General features: G+C 45.9%; 1 protein-coding gene across 1 annotated transcript; it reads right to left on the bottom strand.

The window, feature by feature from the left end:
- Positions 1-3,470: 3,470 nt before the first annotated feature.
- Positions 3,471-17,070, bottom strand: egf (epidermal growth factor; the record flags this gene model as incomplete). Its single annotated transcript, XM_079352444.1, has 23 exons — positions 3,471-4,089; positions 4,177-4,258; positions 4,357-4,459; positions 5,600-5,764; positions 6,021-6,186; positions 6,318-6,440; positions 6,726-6,842; positions 6,920-7,054; positions 7,126-7,275; positions 7,385-7,552; positions 8,004-8,227; positions 8,724-8,828; positions 8,917-9,065; positions 9,325-9,461; positions 9,568-9,693; positions 10,543-10,665; positions 13,046-13,168; positions 13,465-13,578; positions 13,680-13,882; positions 13,961-14,188; positions 14,878-15,059; positions 15,155-15,354; positions 17,001-17,070. 23 exons carry the CDS (start codon positions 17,068-17,070, stop codon positions 3,893-3,895), a joined length of 3,390 nt encoding a protein of 1,129 aa, XP_079208570.1. The 3' UTR covers positions 3,471-3,892.
- Positions 17,071-17,216: the final 146 nt, after the last annotated feature.

Genomic DNA, 17,216 nt, shown 5'->3' with positions numbered 1-17,216 from the left:
AAAGCACGATACGTGTGAGTTTGCATCAGTGTGACTGTGCAAAGAGAAGCTTCACAAAGCTGTTTGCTTGTTTTTCACTCTCGTAGACTGAGATATAAAAAGGATCTGCCACAGGAGCACCGAAGCTGAGGCGATCCCGACCTTCGTCCTCAGCCTTCAGTTTCACGGAGTAAACTTCAGCCTTCAGTGATTAAAGAATGAATCATCTCTGCTGCTGCTGCTAATGTCACAGTTTCTCAAGGACAATGCATGGACTCATTTCTGCTGTGCACTGTCGCCATCTGCTGGACAAACCAGTGCAGACTTTAAACTAAAGAGCCGAGTTTACAGGATGTATACTTTTAAAACCATTTGATTTTATAACCATGTTGTCAGCTGGTGTTGGATCTTCATCATGTGGTGGCTTTTAATCATTGTCATGTGTTTAAAATAAAACACTATCTGATGCTAACTTTAGAGATGCACTGTTAAGAAAAATCAGATTCTTGAAATAACAATGAATCTGAGTGTTAACTGTGATTCTGTTTGTTTCATGACTTCTTTTGGCGTCACACTCACCACGCTTACACTCATATTTCACATGTAAATAAGGCAGAGTTTCTACTAGTTATCAGCATTAACAACAACTAATCTACCACTAGTGACACATCGGTTGATGCAGCATTATTTGTGGATGTGTCGACACGGCTGTTGATTCGATGCGTCTCTAATGAATTTACCTGAAAGATCAAAAATGGCTCATGTATGTTATTTTCTTCAGGAGTTTTGTGCATGTGTGAGAGCACATGAACCTGTACTGTCTGTCTGTGTTAATCTTTTAGATAAGGAGGAACTTAAACAGTGTCAGTGTGTTTTTGTTGTGTGATGATAAGTATTGCAAGGCTGCAGCTTTAAAGAACATATCACCCAACCAGCCCTGAGGAGACACAACTACCCACATATGGGACTTTCCCTCCTGTGTGGTGCATCCATAGATTCTGGCTCATGTGTCTACGTGCAGTACATGCATTAGACCCCCTCCTCTTTGGATTTTAAATCTACCCAAATCCTCCCAAACTAGTGTTACCCTGTCCTGCTCAAGAGCTGGAGGGACCAAACACTGACCTGAAGGATCAGAACAAAGCCTTTGAGTGGGTAGCTAATTCCCTCTTTAGCCCTCATCAGCTGCCCTGCAGGCTGAGACGGAGCGATAAAGTAAAGCTAACCCCATCTGGCAGGAAAACTACGGACTCTGTTACTCGTGTTTGTCTTCTCCCGTTCCTTGTTTTTCTTTAAATCCACTCCATGTTGGTAACCTGAGACTCTACTGACCCCCATCATGTGGAATAAATCATCCAGTCCTTTGTTTGTGTCTGCAGACGTCTGACAACACAGAGAGAAATGCTCTGTTTCTACTGTGCTCCCCTTGTGATGTCACAGTGGGACCCTCCCCTCCCCTGGTATCTCCACCCATAGACTCCACCTCCAGCCTAGAGATAAACATTTGCGCAGGTCCGCCATTTTTATTCTCGCTAGCAAAGGAGTGATACAGGGAAAACTCAGGGGGCGGGGCTTATTTCATTTAAAGAGACACACGCACCAAAAGGAGCGTTCTGAGAGAGCGACAGCGGTGTGAAAATGTTCTTCTTGTATCAAAACGACAGACTACCGCCACCTGCTGGCGTGGAGAGTTATTTCCTGTCAGTTGGTCGCCAGCTGTTTTCTTTGCGGTGCGTTCAAGTACAACTTCTCGGCAAAGACAAATATGCGACGTGAGGCGACGCCACAGTCGGTCTTCGATGCCACGAGTTCTTTTCCGTCTGCTTGGTGTGTTATGACCTTAAAGTTAACGGGGCGAATAATGACGTGGTTATTTTACCCTCATGAGGGTAAACATGATCAGCTCAGTATGAATGGTGTATTAATGATGTGCATTTCTGAGAGTTTATTTATTCACCTCCAAGAGACTGAACCCCCCCCAGGCTTCTGTTCCTCACAGTGTCACAGACTCTATTGCCCCCTGTTGCCCCAATTGAGCAGTAATACAAGATAAATTGACACTGGGCCCAATTTCATCTTTACTTGAAGGCTGATGTGCTCCTGTTTGGAGTGGCGCCCTAACCTATCTGTTAGCCCTAATGGAGACCAATATATAGATAAGTGTGTCCTGCCAGGAAAATCAATATCGATGTGGCCCCTGATGGTTTTTGAGTGAAAGTGCTTTGTTTTCTGCCGTTGCCTCGAAACAAAGAGCTAGTGGGTCCTTCTATTAACAATTCCCAGTCAACCTTGAGACCGAGTCCCAGACGGAGAGAGAGAGAGAGAAATAGAAAGAAAAGACAGATGGGGCGGGCGAGCGGCGGCGGAGGGTGGCAGCAGTGGTACCAACATCACTAGAGCGTTAGATTTGGTGGAGGATAGAGAAGCATCATCAACGGAGCGAGAGCTGTGGAGACCAGTGATTGGCTGAAGCCAGGTAAATCCAGCTACCAATGGCTAGCTTAATCTTATAATTATAACGCTCCTAAAAAAAAAAAGGATTGGCTAAAAAAGTAATCAAGTACAAACAGAAGTTTTCAATCAATCCGTCAAATATGTTGTAATAATTTAACCCAGCACTTTTATATGTGAATGTCTTTTTATAGATTTGAACAGAAACAAGCTTCTTTATTCTATTTAATCTGAAGGAGACAGAAATGAAACTTTCCAAACAGCCTCGTGTCCAACTCATCATTTGGGGCCCCGGATATATTTACAACCTAAATTACAATCATGCACATATGGAGCTTTTTCTTTTTTTTTATTAGATGATTCAACAACATGACAGACTTTACAAAGTGACGCAGACGGACACTCCAACATGGACGGCTATACGTTTGGGACAGCGTTCAGGCAGGGCAGGTTAGAAGAATGACTTGCTGTGACGCTGCACAGGTGACTTTACATCCAGGTCTAATTACTGCGTCTTGTGATGGGGGACGCTTTGCTGCTATTCTGTTTTTTTCTCATTTTTATGGCTTCATTAAATTTGACAAACTTGACAGGACAGACTTCAGATTTTCTCTGAAAGACTCAAAGACAAACATTTTTTACATTTGTATCTTAAACTACAAGTCATGTACTCGTAAATCCTCAGCTACTCTATCACCTAAATATGACTTTGATTCCAAATACAACACTTCTGAAAAGGAGAAACAAAGAACTTGTTTATTTATGTCATTATCTCAGGAGGGTTTGACACCTGGGACCTGATCCAGATACGCTTGACCCCGAAGTCCGGGTCATTTGACCAGTGTGAACACAAACGTACCGGGTCCCAGTACGCTTGCTATTCTCGGGTACGATTCACGAGTAGGCTGCTCGCGTGCAGTCTGCTGAGGGACGTGAACTCCGTGCAGCTCGGGTCCAGGTCATCCTCTGAGCTGCACGCCAGACGAGGACGCAGGAAGTGGGTCGGTGGTTTGACGTCTCAGAAACTAGAAAACATCCACAGTTAGTGGTTGCCATGGTTACTTCTTCTTCTTCTTCTTGCTCTTTGGTGGATTTACAAACCAGCGATGTGCATACTGCCCCCTGCTGGGTCAGAAAGTGAACATACTTGGGGAACAGAGTAAGTGACTGATGTGAACACAGACCAGCAGGGGGCGCAATCGTGCACAGTATGAACCAATCAGGCCAAACGTATCAAGGCTCCAACATTTGGTGGCTGTGTGCGTCTTCTTCTAACGAGCCGAACCGATTGATCAAATCAAAAAGAACAGGAGCTTAAAATAAAGTAATTTGATCTGCAGCGTCTGCTCATTAACACCAACACTGGCACTTTTTCTTTTTTGCTGCTGTGGTATGGAAACATTCAACGACATCATTGACAGTTTGTGACATCACGGCGAGCCCACGGTCTGTTTGCGTGTGATTACACTGCACTGAGGTGTCGGCTGGGTGTCTGCGGGAGAGTCGGCGATGGCTTGAAAGTCGTGCAGGTGTATGAGCTGGATGATGGACTGCAGTGAAGGGCAGTGGGGTCGGTGGTCTCCATGGCAACAGCGGACACCAGTGAGCACTCGTACCCTCTGTTGTGTTTGGAGAATGTTCCCGACTCCTCGGTCACAGCTGGGAAACAAGGAATCAAACACACAGGTGGTTATGTGAGTCGCTCTGTGAGCTGCTGGATTCACAAAGTGTGAAAACAAAGTCAACCTGTCTCTGACGAGCAGGACGGACACACGGCTCTCATTGGACAGCCCCTTCCCTCCACGCCGCTTTCTCCCACCACGTAGAACTGCAGGTGTGATCACATCATGACCCCGTCAGTTTAACGTCCTCCCAGCACATGGAGACACTTTCACACTTTATTCATGATGATGATGATGTTCTTACCCGGGGGACGCTGCTGGTGCTGCTCTCTGACACGCTCTCATCCGTCACGCTGCTCTCACTCACGTTATCCACCGAGTGTTGTTTGTGGAAGAACTTTCTAGTTCTGCACGAAGGACAGAAAAAAACCCGCGTTTAACGTTTGTGTAAAGTTCAAAGGTCAAACTAACGAACGAGTGAACTTAACATCCACCACACACTCCTTATTTTCTTTCAAAATAAAAGCAGGGTTGGATCCCAACAGGATGTAAAGCACTCCTAACATTATTCAAAATAAAAGCATGAACTGCATTTGTTTGCACGTTGTGTTTATAGCTGTTATTACTGTTTACTGTGTGATATACTTTGCTTGTGTGTGTGTGTGTGTGTGTGTGTGTGTGTGTGTGTGTGTGTTGCAGAGGAAACTAACGCCCCAAACTCACACACTGTGTAAGTGCACTCGCAGTCAAGTGCAGAAGGCAATTTGAGGCAGAGCTATTGGCGGCCACGTAGCGTTTCCACCGGGGTCATACCTCAGCGGCTCCATTCTGCAGCTGAGAAATGACCTCTTTTTATGTGTAATTGCTGTAGAACAAGCTAAACCAAGCATGTAATTGAAAGCGTGCCGCTTCCACAGGGGAGGCAGGACTGCGAACGTCAGGATGTAGTCGATGGAGGAGCGAGAGGTGCTTTAAGAGTCAAAAGAGACGACAGCGAAACAAGCAGAAAACAAATCAGCTCTTTGGAGGCAGCTCAGGTGGAAATACGAGGGAGGAGGGATTCCCTGCGTGGTCTACCAATGCCCCCCCCCCCCCCCCCCCCCCGCCGTCACACTGAGACACCAACATTACACGGCTCATGCCACCCTGCGTTTGATAGACAGCTCTCCATGCTGTCAGCTCCTCCTTCACTCTCTGCCATCCCAAACATTACACGGCTTATTTATGCATGCTGATGGGAACGCATCCACCAGAGAACACATCAACATACATGATCATATATGTGATCGAGGTTTCACATGAGACACTCTTCATACTCTGTATGCTGTGTGCTTTTGTGTTACTCTTGAATCTGTGTGAGTTCTTCCTTCTTTGGGAGAAGTTCAGAGGTCACTACCCTGAAGGTGTTCCAAGCAGAAGTCCTGAGAAACTCTATCGTTCATCAAATGTTATAATCTGTTCATGATTGAAGGTTTCAAGGTTTCTTCTTCTCCTCATTTATTAGTTTAACACTCCAGTTGTAGCCCCTCCCCCTTCTCCCCTCTCACCCAAAGCAGTAGGTGACGCAGGCGGCGATGGAGAGCAGGGACACGAGGACCACCATGCAGGCGGCGATGACCACGTTCCTTCTCTTCTCCTCCTCGGCCTGTTGAAGCTCCCACCACTCCAGGTCGCTGAACTGACACCGCTCGCCCATGAATCCCGACGCACAGCTGCAACACACGCAGCACAGTCACACACTCTGCAGTGGAACCATGTGGTCAGCTAACACAGTTTATCCGTGTGGAAATAGTGACACCTGCTGTTGGAGAACTGTAACTACAGAGATGAGCAGATACACGCTGACAGTGAACAAGGACAATAACTGAAGCTGTCCTCTTCAAAACAGACAATGACTTTGTGTCTGCAGGTCAAACTCTCAGAGGTCAGAGGTCAGAGGGGGGGGGGGGGTCCATGGGGTTTACTGACTTGCAGGCGTAGGACTCCATTTCAGGAAAGTAGAAGCAGACACCCTGGTACAGGCAGTAGGACTCGTGGGTGGGGGGGCAACTCTCCACGGAGTTGCTGTTGTGGTGCAGGGTGGTGACATCAGCAGGGCTCCCGGTCGTAACCCACGGCAACGTGGTCTCTGACTCTGGAGGGGAGAACGTAACACGTCATGGTTCTATCCAATCAGTTCACTTTAAAGAGGGTCACATGTCGAGCCGAACCTTCCAGCCTGCAAACCCCTCAAATAAGTATGTGAAGTAAATCAGGTGGACACACCTTGACATGACTTCCCGTTGCCACGGTAACCGGCTGGGCACTTGCACTGATAGCTTCCCGGGTGATTTTGGCACTCTGCGTGTTTGCCGCAGGTGTGCGTTCCCCGTTTACACTCATCGATATCTGAAGGTAAAGGAAACAGACCGACAGGTTTACGCTTCGACAAGTCTTCATTCATCTCATCGAGCGCTGCAGTCAAACTGAGGGACGAGTGATGACACTGAGGAGAGACCGAGTTTACACCTGCAGAGTAAAAGACAATATGAATATGAAGGATCCTAAAAACGTCCGGCCTCACCGGCGACACCTGCTGGACCAAAGACTCTCCATTCAGCCTTTAATGTTCTAAACTGACTCAAACCGCTGTAGCATCCTTTTTAAAGCACTGAAACAGATGGAGTGACTCACCCACACATGACTGGCCATCACCTGCAAACCCCTCCACACACGTGCAGGTCGGGCTGCCAGCGCTGAGCAGACACTGAGCGTTCACGCCACAGCGCAGGGAGTGACACTCCTGCTGGTCTGACGGGGGAGGAGACACAGAACGTCAGAGAGAAGAGAGCGCCGCCTCGTGCTCACTGTGAAGACTCGACTGTTACCTGAAACCATCTTGTCCGTGTAGAGAGCCGGCTCACTGCTCACGTCGGGGTCGGACCGTCCAGGTGTGCTCTCATCGTTGAAGGTTTGATTTTTGAGGGACTCTAAATCGTTGGCTTCTCCGTCTCCAGATTCTGCTGAACACAGCTCACACAGTCAGGACGGTCTGAGCTTCTTAAACAGAGTGAGACATCTTCACGTGCATCACCTGCTGTGGTACTGGAGGCGTCGGCAGGCGAGCAGCTCGATCCGTCTGCTGACAGCACGTAGCGTGAGCGGCAGGAGCAGTGGGCCAATCCCAGCTCACTTTCACACACATGGGCACAACCTCCATTCAGGTGGAGGCAAACGTCTGCACCTGTGGATCCAGACGCAGAGCGGGAAGTGTTAGCCACAGGATTCAGGAACGTAATCTCAGATTGAGACCCGTGCACAGGCCGATCAGGGATCAGGTCTCGTCTCTGTACCTGGTTTAGACAGAGGATGAACCACCACCACGGATGCTGGTTGGACCATGCTGACGTGGATACGCTGCAGGTTCTTCCCACTGCGCTTGTGCACGCTCCTCAGCTGCCGGTGCTCCCAGTCAGAGATCCACAACCTGTCTTCAAACACTGCGAGGTCAAAAGGTCGAGCTGGATCAGAACAGAGGACAGAAGGCCGGAGGTGTGTTAGCGTTGTAAGGTAAGTGTAGCACATAGCACTGGCCCTTTAAGACTTTAATCAGACCACACCTGCTGCTACCTGTTGACAACAGGTGCATTGATTAGTGTTTGTCGTTTTCCTTTCAACTTTAAAATCACCGTAATAATCTCATCACTACATGTGGAATAAAGAAATGAATGAATGAAGAGGCTTTACTCCCTGCACACACACACACACACACACACTTCCTGCAGTATACAGGCGACCCCCAGGATGTCCTAATAAGGGCATGTCCGGAGGCGTGGTTTTTCTTTTTTTATCCTGCATTAGATGTTGAAACTCCGGCAGCTAGAAAAGACACGTTTAATTGCTCCATAGTGTCCGAGGCATTTTTATTTTTGCATGTTGATAATCAATCAAAGTGTGTTTGAATAACCTCACCTACTTGGTTCTCTAACAGGACGCGACGATGTGAGCCATCCAGGGCGGCGCTCTCCACTAAGCCCCTCCTCTGGTCGCACCAGAACAGACGGTCTTCAGTGAAATCGATGGTCAGGCCGCTTGGCGATACGAGGTCGGTGCTCGCAATGACAACACGGTCGGCCCCTTCCAAAGACGCACTCTCCACAGCAGGCCGGGCCCCCATATCAGTCCAGAACAACTTCCTCAAGAAGAGAGGACAAAACATTCTGAAGCCCCGTTTACATCAAGCGCTCCGGGTTTGCTCCCTTAAATTAAATTCAACAAATAAGAAGAATATGACACAGAAAACAAAGATCAATGATTCATAGGACTGTCAAAAAAATCAAACACAGCCTAGAAAAAACTCTAAATCTGAAAGACATTTAAACAGGGTGTGCTTTGTGTTTGTCAACCAATCATCAGGCTGCAGTGTGTCGAGCTCCGCCCTTTAGGGTCGGATCAGTACGCTTGTCACCCCAACAGAAGGGACCAAAACAGTAGGACTGTGTGGATCTGTTATTCTTCACTTTTATATAAATGTGCACCTTACCGATCCAAGCTGAACCGTCGTGTCCTCAGATTCATTGAAAATACTTGAATATTAGTTTGTAAAAATATCAGGAAATCAATAATCCTTCCTCCTTTCAGAGTGAAGACGTCACACACTGTCAGAGACGATCTGAAAAATGACTCGCTTACTTAGCCAGAGGATGAACTGCGATTCCTCTCGGTTCCTGCAGATCTTTGCTCACAAGGGTTTCCCTGTTTAGTCCCAACAAGTTACTGCAGTCCACAGTGGCCTGGCTGGAGGACAAAAACACAGGTGTAAGACAAGAATATAGCCAGGGACCATTTCAACTGTCACACTGACGTCCATGCAGGACACACCTACCTTTTATCAGTCCAGTACATCCTGCGGTGGAGCCAGTCCACAGCCAGGCCTTCAGGAGAGTCCAAACCGTCAGACACAAGAACGTCCCTCGACCCACCTTTCAAATCAACGCGCTCAATCGTCTTCTGCCTCGTGCTTGTAAAGTACGCCTTCAAAATGCACGACAACAAAAACAGCAAGCTAACCAATTCATGTTTTTAAAATACATAAGCAGCATAGCATTTAATGACACGTACTGCACCAGGTCAAATCCTGCTCCTCATTTATCACTGCTGAACCCTGCTGAACCCTGCATTACCCTGTCTGTCCACTAGATGTCACTATATGTCTTCTACTAAACCTTCATCTCCTCTCAATAAGGGAGACTCATTCTGTCGCGCTGCTCTTGCTTCTTAAATTGCATCTTACATGGTTCTGGACCGGGTCGTAGTCCAGAGCTATAATTGTTCCTCTGGGGTCCTGGACTAGGGTTCGATCCCCAGAGCCATCGGGATGAATTTGTCTCACATCCACCAGATTGGCGACGAGCAGATAAGGCGGTGGTCCTGCAGAAAAAGATGACATGTGATGTAGTTTGCTTATACAGCTCAGCTCTTTAACTCCTTTAAATGTAAGATGAAGAAAAGAACCAGGATGTATCGTGTCACTCACCTGAGGCAATGCAGCGCTTGCTGTCTTGGTGAAGCTGATAGCCTGCGAGACAGCTACACTGCCACCTAGTCGGGGTCACAGGTGTGCACATCTGACTGCAGCCCCCGTTGTCTGGGGACGAGCAGCCTGCAACAGCCAAAAAGACAGAGTCAGGTTTCAGCTCGTAATGTGTAGTGGACCTAATGCAAAGACCCCACAAAGGGTTAATCCTCTGACCGCTTTGACCCACTGCTTTATTGCAAGATATTAACAATGCATGTAATGTCTCTTCTTGAAATTGTTCAGACAGAAGCGTCTGTGGCCTTAATGCATGAGACCGGCCTAAAGATCATCAGCCTACAACCGAGGTCAGGATAGCGTGCGGCGTGCGAGACCTTAATTCAGTTTTATTTGGTATGTTTTTCCTTGACAGATCATATCGGGGGATAACTACAAAAAAAAGTAGTTATATTTCTATCATCGTTCTCATTGTTGATCACATGGCTGACACTTCCTGTCAGTCCGGAATTCAGTGCATCGCTTGCTGTTTGTTTTGGTCATGTGTTGTCCCTGCTTCTTTTCTAAGAGCTGCTAAATCTGCAGTACAAAGGAAACTTAATCTGAACGAGGCTTGTCCCCGGTTAGATGAGGATATTTATCCTCACACCAATGACAAAGGCCAGTCCGAGATCAACTCTTATCCGGCTTCTCGCTCCGCTTTTGTCCTTAGTGTCCACTTATAACTTCTTCTGTTAACTTCTTTATCCGTTCTGTTCCTTTGCAGAGAATACTGATCTAAGAACAGGAACAGGGAGGGTTCCCTTCAGGGCTTTCTGCCTGTTATCATTCATAATGCACCTTAAAGATTTCTGCTCCTCAAAGCAAATCGCATAGTGCAAGATAATGTGTGTGGGACCCCGTCCTTCCTTCAACATGTCCGCTGGTTTGAAGTTGTTATCTTAAGTGGGTTAAATCAGTGGCATCCATTGCACATACCAGTACAAGCCTGTCCATCCTCCTGCAGTATAGATCCATCAGGACACACACACACAGCCCCCTCGTCTGTGATCAGGCATCCATGGCCACACTTGGTGATGTTGCTTTGGCACGCTGTGATCTCTGATGGTGGACAAAAAAAGCTCGTTCTTAACCACCGTTAATCCCAAATGTGGAAAAAAACCCTCCAAACAAAACAAAGACAAATCTGATCAACTCAAGCCAAACCCAAAGAAACAGTCGAAACACTCAAAGGTTATTCAATGATTGATGATTAAGGACTGTTACATGGGGAAGTTATTTTCAGGGATCAGCAGGTTTACAGATTGTAACGCAGCCAGCTGGACCACAAGCTTCTTAACCTCTGCACTGCTAAAATCCCGTAATGAAGGCAGCGCTCCGTCAAAACAGGAGAAAGTGTGAGGAGAATGCAGTCAAAGCCCACACAGTGAGGGTGATGTAATGTTAGCTCGCACGAGAGTGGTATCTCCTCTACCTGTGAATATGTGCCAGGTATACAGAGACAGACCGTAGCGATGTGAATCTCATGTGAAATAGTTAAAGAACTCGCTGTACCTGGACTGAAAACATCTCCACAGCAGGGCAGAGAAAAACACATCAGAGATGACCAGCTTTTTGCATCTACAGTATTCATTATTTTCTGGGGATGAAATCCATCGTTTTTAAATCATTAACTCGAGAATTTACTTACATTACATTAAAGATCACATATTGTCCTCCTTTTTAAAAAAGTGTGAATCAGTGTCCTCGCTCCTCTTCATCATGTGTGTGAAGTGTGTTGTTGTAAATCCACTCTGATCCTGTATTTGATCATGTCTATAAACCCCTCTATTTCAGCCCTGCTCAGAACAGGCTGTTTCTGTGTCTGTAGCTTTAAATATGTAAATGAGCTGTGTCTGACCACGCCCCCTCTCTGGAAGGGCTCGGGTGTACTCGCTGCTTTCTGGCTCCATGTCCTATTGTTTACGGTGAGAAGGCAGACTCAGAGGGCAGAACAAACACCTAGCTGTGGGAGTGTCACCCACCTGGGGGAGGGGCTACTGCCCTTTGTGATGTCATGAAGGGAAAACGGCCTGTTTGAGCACACATTTTCTGAAAAGTGGAGCAGACAGAGAGGATGGACTGTTCTCATGATTGGGGGGTTTGGAGACAGATAGAGACACAGAGGAAGATGGAGGAGAGGAGTTTGGAGAAGATGTGACCTTTATGACCTTCATGAAAACAAGAATATATTATGCAAATAGAAAATAGTCCAGGCACCAGACTAACCCTCCTCCATGCAGTCTGTTGTTGATGCGTTCATTGTCTAGCCTGCTACTTGGCTGCGTGTTAGCACTCCTGGACCTTGGCAAAGGTTGTCTGCTAAACAGCTTAGACGGACAAAGCTGCTGACCAGATATGTTCCCTATTGCAAATGTCACCTCGTCATTTAATCTCGTCGTGTGTGAGCCTTTCCTGTTCTCTTGGCTGTGAGATTAGAAGAGAAGAGATTACAGTGTGTCCATAATTTGTTAGAAAATTAATGAATTATTGTTCATCAATTTTAAGGCTGAGGGAAGACTTCAATCAAAAAGTTTAAATGACAAAAAAAGAAAAGAAGTCCTTGACATTTATCGGGTTTAACAGTCTACACATTCCCTCAGTGCAGTGCATATGTTTGTGCAGAAATCTTGAATTGTCTGAGGTATCTGTTCACGTTAAAAGAATGTGTTGTTCTGTTGGCAGACAACACAGCTGCATGAAGGCAGAAAGAGGTGACCAGACACTGAGTGAGTTCGAAAAAGCTCAACAAACCTGAATTTGTGAGATAGTGGAAGTATTCCTTTACAGTAGGTTTTTGCATAGGTCTGATTTGTTTTTGTAACCTTTTTTTAACCTGATATCTGTCCCAGTAAATGCATGCATGTCTGCTCAGAGAAACAAATGAAGGTTAACCTTTAATTTAACACGATAACCCTGCTTCAACACAGCCTCTCAGTCTCAGCACGACGAGTCCTGTTGTGACAATGCGTCAGTGTTTCAAACCCGAGTCACCTAACACACAATTGGCAGCTCACATGTGTCTGGTCTGGTGCGTCTAGCCGGTGACCCAGCCTATTTATTGGCTCTGTGGGGTCAAAGTAGTGTCTGGGGGTCAAATGCCACCCTTCAAAGCCCGAAGAAGAAGAAGAGGATCCGACGTGAAACCCGGGGCACATTCATTATCATGTTCCAAACAAAGTGCCAGTGTTCTCACTGTGCAAAGAAAAACTGCTTTCTTACGTCACAGCTCAGGAGTCCCGCCCCTTCTTGATTTTGATTGATAGGTGAAAGAACAGTGACAAAGCTAATGAAGATGGTCGTTTAGCTCCGAGGATAGTAAGTGCTGGTTTTGTATTGAAAGCAGCGCCACCATGCTGTCTGCAGACACGGGTTCGAACATTTTCATTGTGCTATCATAATAAATGAACACTAGTATTAGTAACAGATATTTGCAGTTTACCTTGACACGTCTTCCTGTCAGGTAGGAGGGCGTATCCTTGAGGGCAGGTACAGAAATATGAGCCTGGGATGTTCTCACAGCCGAGAGAGCAGCCGTGGTTCCAGTGGGCACATTCATTAACATCTATGATGCAGACATGGATAAAACATTATTATGAGTGTCTGAGTCATTAAACGAGATACAAGGGAAGCAGGAAATTTGAAGGAGCAATATTTAACATTTATCAGGGAGACAGTTCTCAACAAGGATTACAATTTGGACTGCAGTACCCATTTAAAACACTAGGGGTCAGAGTTACATATTGCTCCTTTAACAACCTTAATTTTTAATTTAATTTAAAGACTACACTAAACTGTCAGACTGTTTTTCTTGTGGCCAATTCATTTTGAAGTAATTGATTAAATGACATTGATACCAACCTTCACAATGAGTTCCCTGCTTGCTGAGAGCAAAGCCCTCGCTGCACTTGCAGGTCCCTTGCTGTTCCAGACTTGAACACACGTTTACACAATTTCCACTCTGTTCATCGCATCCTGTTTGAAAGGATTAAAGTAATGTACAACTTAAATGCTTCAGTCTAAAAATCTAACATTTATGTGATACAAGTTGTTAAAAGTCAATGTCCAATCTTGACCTGGAAATGTTGATTGGGAGTCTCCCATTGGCTGGTTGAGGGGATGTACGACCTTTATATCCACCGGGGGTTTTCCCATTGGTTTAATGTTTACACTCAGTGACTCTCCACCAATGTTCTTATCTAATCGTTTTATTATCCGAGATTCAGCATCAGTGTAGTAAAAATACTCCAGAAACACAGATATCCCAAGTGACTGAGACCTGAGCAAAGGAGAACAAATGTTTAGTTTAATACCTGTTAGCTGATGAGAAAGTCACAGAGAAGTGAAACATGCTCACTGAAGAGGCTGATCCATGATGTGCAGGACGTTCCCGTTGTAATCACAAGATCCTATGGCACTTTCTCCTTGCAGACCAAACTGAACCCAGAACAGTCTTTTGTCATCGCGGTCAACTGTCAGCGCTTTCAGCTGTTCTGTCATTTTAATAAGCACAGTTTTCCTCTGTCCTGTCAGATCGGACCGCTGGACACTTGAAGTTATCCCACCAGACAGCCAAAACAGGAACCTGAAACATATTTATTTAAAACTGCCATCATGTTGTAATGAAGTAGCCTCCAACGCATCTGTACTCTTCACAAAGTTATGAGCCACTGTTTTCCAAATCCTAATTGACATATTCAAGATTTGAAAATAATGCATATATGGGATTTTCAGTAAAATTAAAAAGTTAGGCTCACAAAGAAAGTACGGAGCAAAATGAAGAAATGCATTTTGAATCTGTCTCTGTTCGGCGATGTCCCCTTCATGACATCACAAAGGGCAGTAGCCCCTCCCCCAGGTGGGTGTTTGTTCTGCCCTCTGAGTCTGCCTTCTCACCGTAAACAATAGGACATGGAGCCAGAAAGCAGCGAGTACACCCGAGCCCTTCCAGAGAGGGGGCGTGGTCAGACACAGCTCATTTACATATTTAAAGCTACAGACACAGCAACAGCCTGTTCTGAGCAGGGCTGAAATAGAGGGGTTTATAGACCTCAGTCATTTTGCACCTCTGTGTCAGACAGATGGAGGGACACGGAGCCTTTATAGTAACACAGACGCATTATGTGAAAATCTGAACTGTGCAATCAGCTGCTCAGAATCATTTAGTCAAATTCAGTTCATCTCTCAGTTCAGTTTTTTTTCCACCAGTTCCAACCTGATAAATCAGAGAAAGAAGCACAAACAAACTCAGAAGTGAAAGGCAGGGTGGATTACCTTCTAGTTGGGTCGACAGTAATCGAACTGGGTTGGGTCAAGTGTCTTAAAAGAGTTCTTTCATTTTTCCCGTTTAAATCCATTCTCTTGATTTTTCCCTTTTCTCCACTTGTCCAATATACGCTGTTTGAAACCCAGTCCACTGCAAGGCCCGAGATGTTTTTGTCGGATGAGTACAGTTTCTGAAAAACAAACCAAAATGTTGTTCATTATGCTCAACTAAGGATCTTTGATGAAGGCTTTTTCATCTTTAATTTTCTAATAGTTCCATAATCACCTGTCTGTGTGCTCCTCTCGCTGATGCTTTGTGGATGACCCCCGTGTGTTGGTCCGCCCAGTAAACTCTCTCCTCTCTGAAGTGAAAGTCCAGCAGGATAGAACTTCCCACCCCAGTCACAAGCCGCCTTTGGTTTTTTCCATCGAGATCCATCCGATGAATGGCTTTACCATGGCCAAATATGAAGAAGGGCTGTGAAGCTGAACACAACAAAAGATCATTACTTATTTAATCAATTTTATGGATTCCAATAACCTCTGGTCCTAAATCACAAACAGAGCATGTCCTTCCATAGCCATCCATCCATCCATCTATCCATCCATCCATCCATCCATCCATCTATCCATCCATCCATCCATCCATCCATCTATCCATCTATCCATCTATCCATCCATCCATCTATCCATCCATCCATCCATCTGAAACATGTTTCCATGGCAACCAAACGTCCTTTCATTGTCCTCTAACTCTGATAATAGTAAGTGCTGAAATACTGTTTCTGCTCCATGAATGGAAGTCTTCTCCAGCACGTCTGCTGTTGGGAACACTGAATACGTTTTTATCATACAGAGATATGGTTACTGAACGAGGTGACCCAAACAAATCTTCGCTGTCTGACTTGGTATTGATGGAAAGTCTCTCATGGTAATCACGCCGCCATGAGCCGCCATGGATACTTCTCTACACTCTGTGGAATGAAGCAAACAATGAGCAACTCCACACAAACAACATAATGAAACGTATGTCCCCAAGATGGCCACTGGTTTCCAGTTGCTAGGAGACGTCCTTACAAATCGTTAACTGGCGAGTTCACATGTTGGTCAATGCGGGTCTTGACCTGCTAAACTGAGCTTGCCGGATGCTGCTGGGACTTCCAAACAAACATGTTCAACTTTGAGCCACACAAAGAAAGAGAAGTCTCGGGGCGCTGGATAGCATCGGGGTCACGTGTGAAGACGCTGTATCCTCGTCACAGCGACCACGAGTTCGAATCCAACCCCTGACCTTTGCTGCACGTCGTCCCTCACTCTCTCTCCTCCCATCTCTTCCTGTCTCTCTTCAGCTGTCATACAAAGGCAAAAACGGCCCCAAAAAATGATCTCTAAGTCTGACAAAAGGTGGGCTCCTGACGCTCCGTTCATATCGACTGCCACCTTTACATTGTCAGATTTTCGTACAATCGTCGAACTTTGAATTCATATTATTTCTGACGACAAAGACAACTCATCTTCAGTTCCTGGATAAGTAAAGTAAAGTTGGTGAACGCAGCTTTTCAGTTCATCACCTCTCTTTTTTTAAAGGACCATTGAAGTCCTGTAAAGTATTTAATGGAGCTGTGTTGTCCCATCTTTGAACAGCATGGTGCAGACGAGAACAGAGATGACTCTGCTTTATGTGCAGCTTCACACTCGTACACATCCAGTCTGCAGGAGGTGAGAAGAAACTAAACCATCTGAAAAGTTCAGTAAATGACCTTTGACCTCTCTTTGGAGGATAGAGAAGATTACTTCTGAGAAAGACCTAAACTCTGCCTATCCATCATGAAAAAAAACACACATTTCTCCAAGACGACCATTTGGACATCATCGTCCTCTGTGAGCTGCTCTGGTGGGATCCCACAAGATTCTTAGACTCAGCATGAGATACACCCACTCCACAAGCAGCCAGCAGAACTCGACTTCATACAGTGCTCAGCCAACATTATTTATGACTTCTTCAATTTCTCTGCTTTGGCCAATTTGTGATTTAAGAGTATCGTCTATACAGTCGAGGCGTCGAACCAACTCACCCACACAGCTGCTGTTTCTCCCCGCTCGCAGCAGGCGTTCATCCCAACATGCTGTACCCAGGGCCAAGGCTGCAGAGCTTTGCACCACAAAATAGATGAGAGCTGTTGTGATTGTTGCAGCCGACATAATCCCGATAGACATCCCTGCCTTGGGAGCTGCACTGGTTCAATTGTTCTCAGGCATTCCCACTTGCATTTCCACTGGCACACAAGAATTCTCCAAATCGAAGCAACATCTGTTTATAGACTGCTGGCATCTTTTTCCACGGCTTT

This window comes from Symphodus melops (assembly GCF_947650265.1).
Source record: "Symphodus melops genome assembly, chromosome: 9".
NCBI classification, from domain to species: domain Eukaryota; kingdom Metazoa; phylum Chordata; class Actinopteri; order Labriformes; family Labridae; genus Symphodus; species Symphodus melops.
This window is presented reverse-complemented; position numbering and strand designations above follow the sequence as displayed.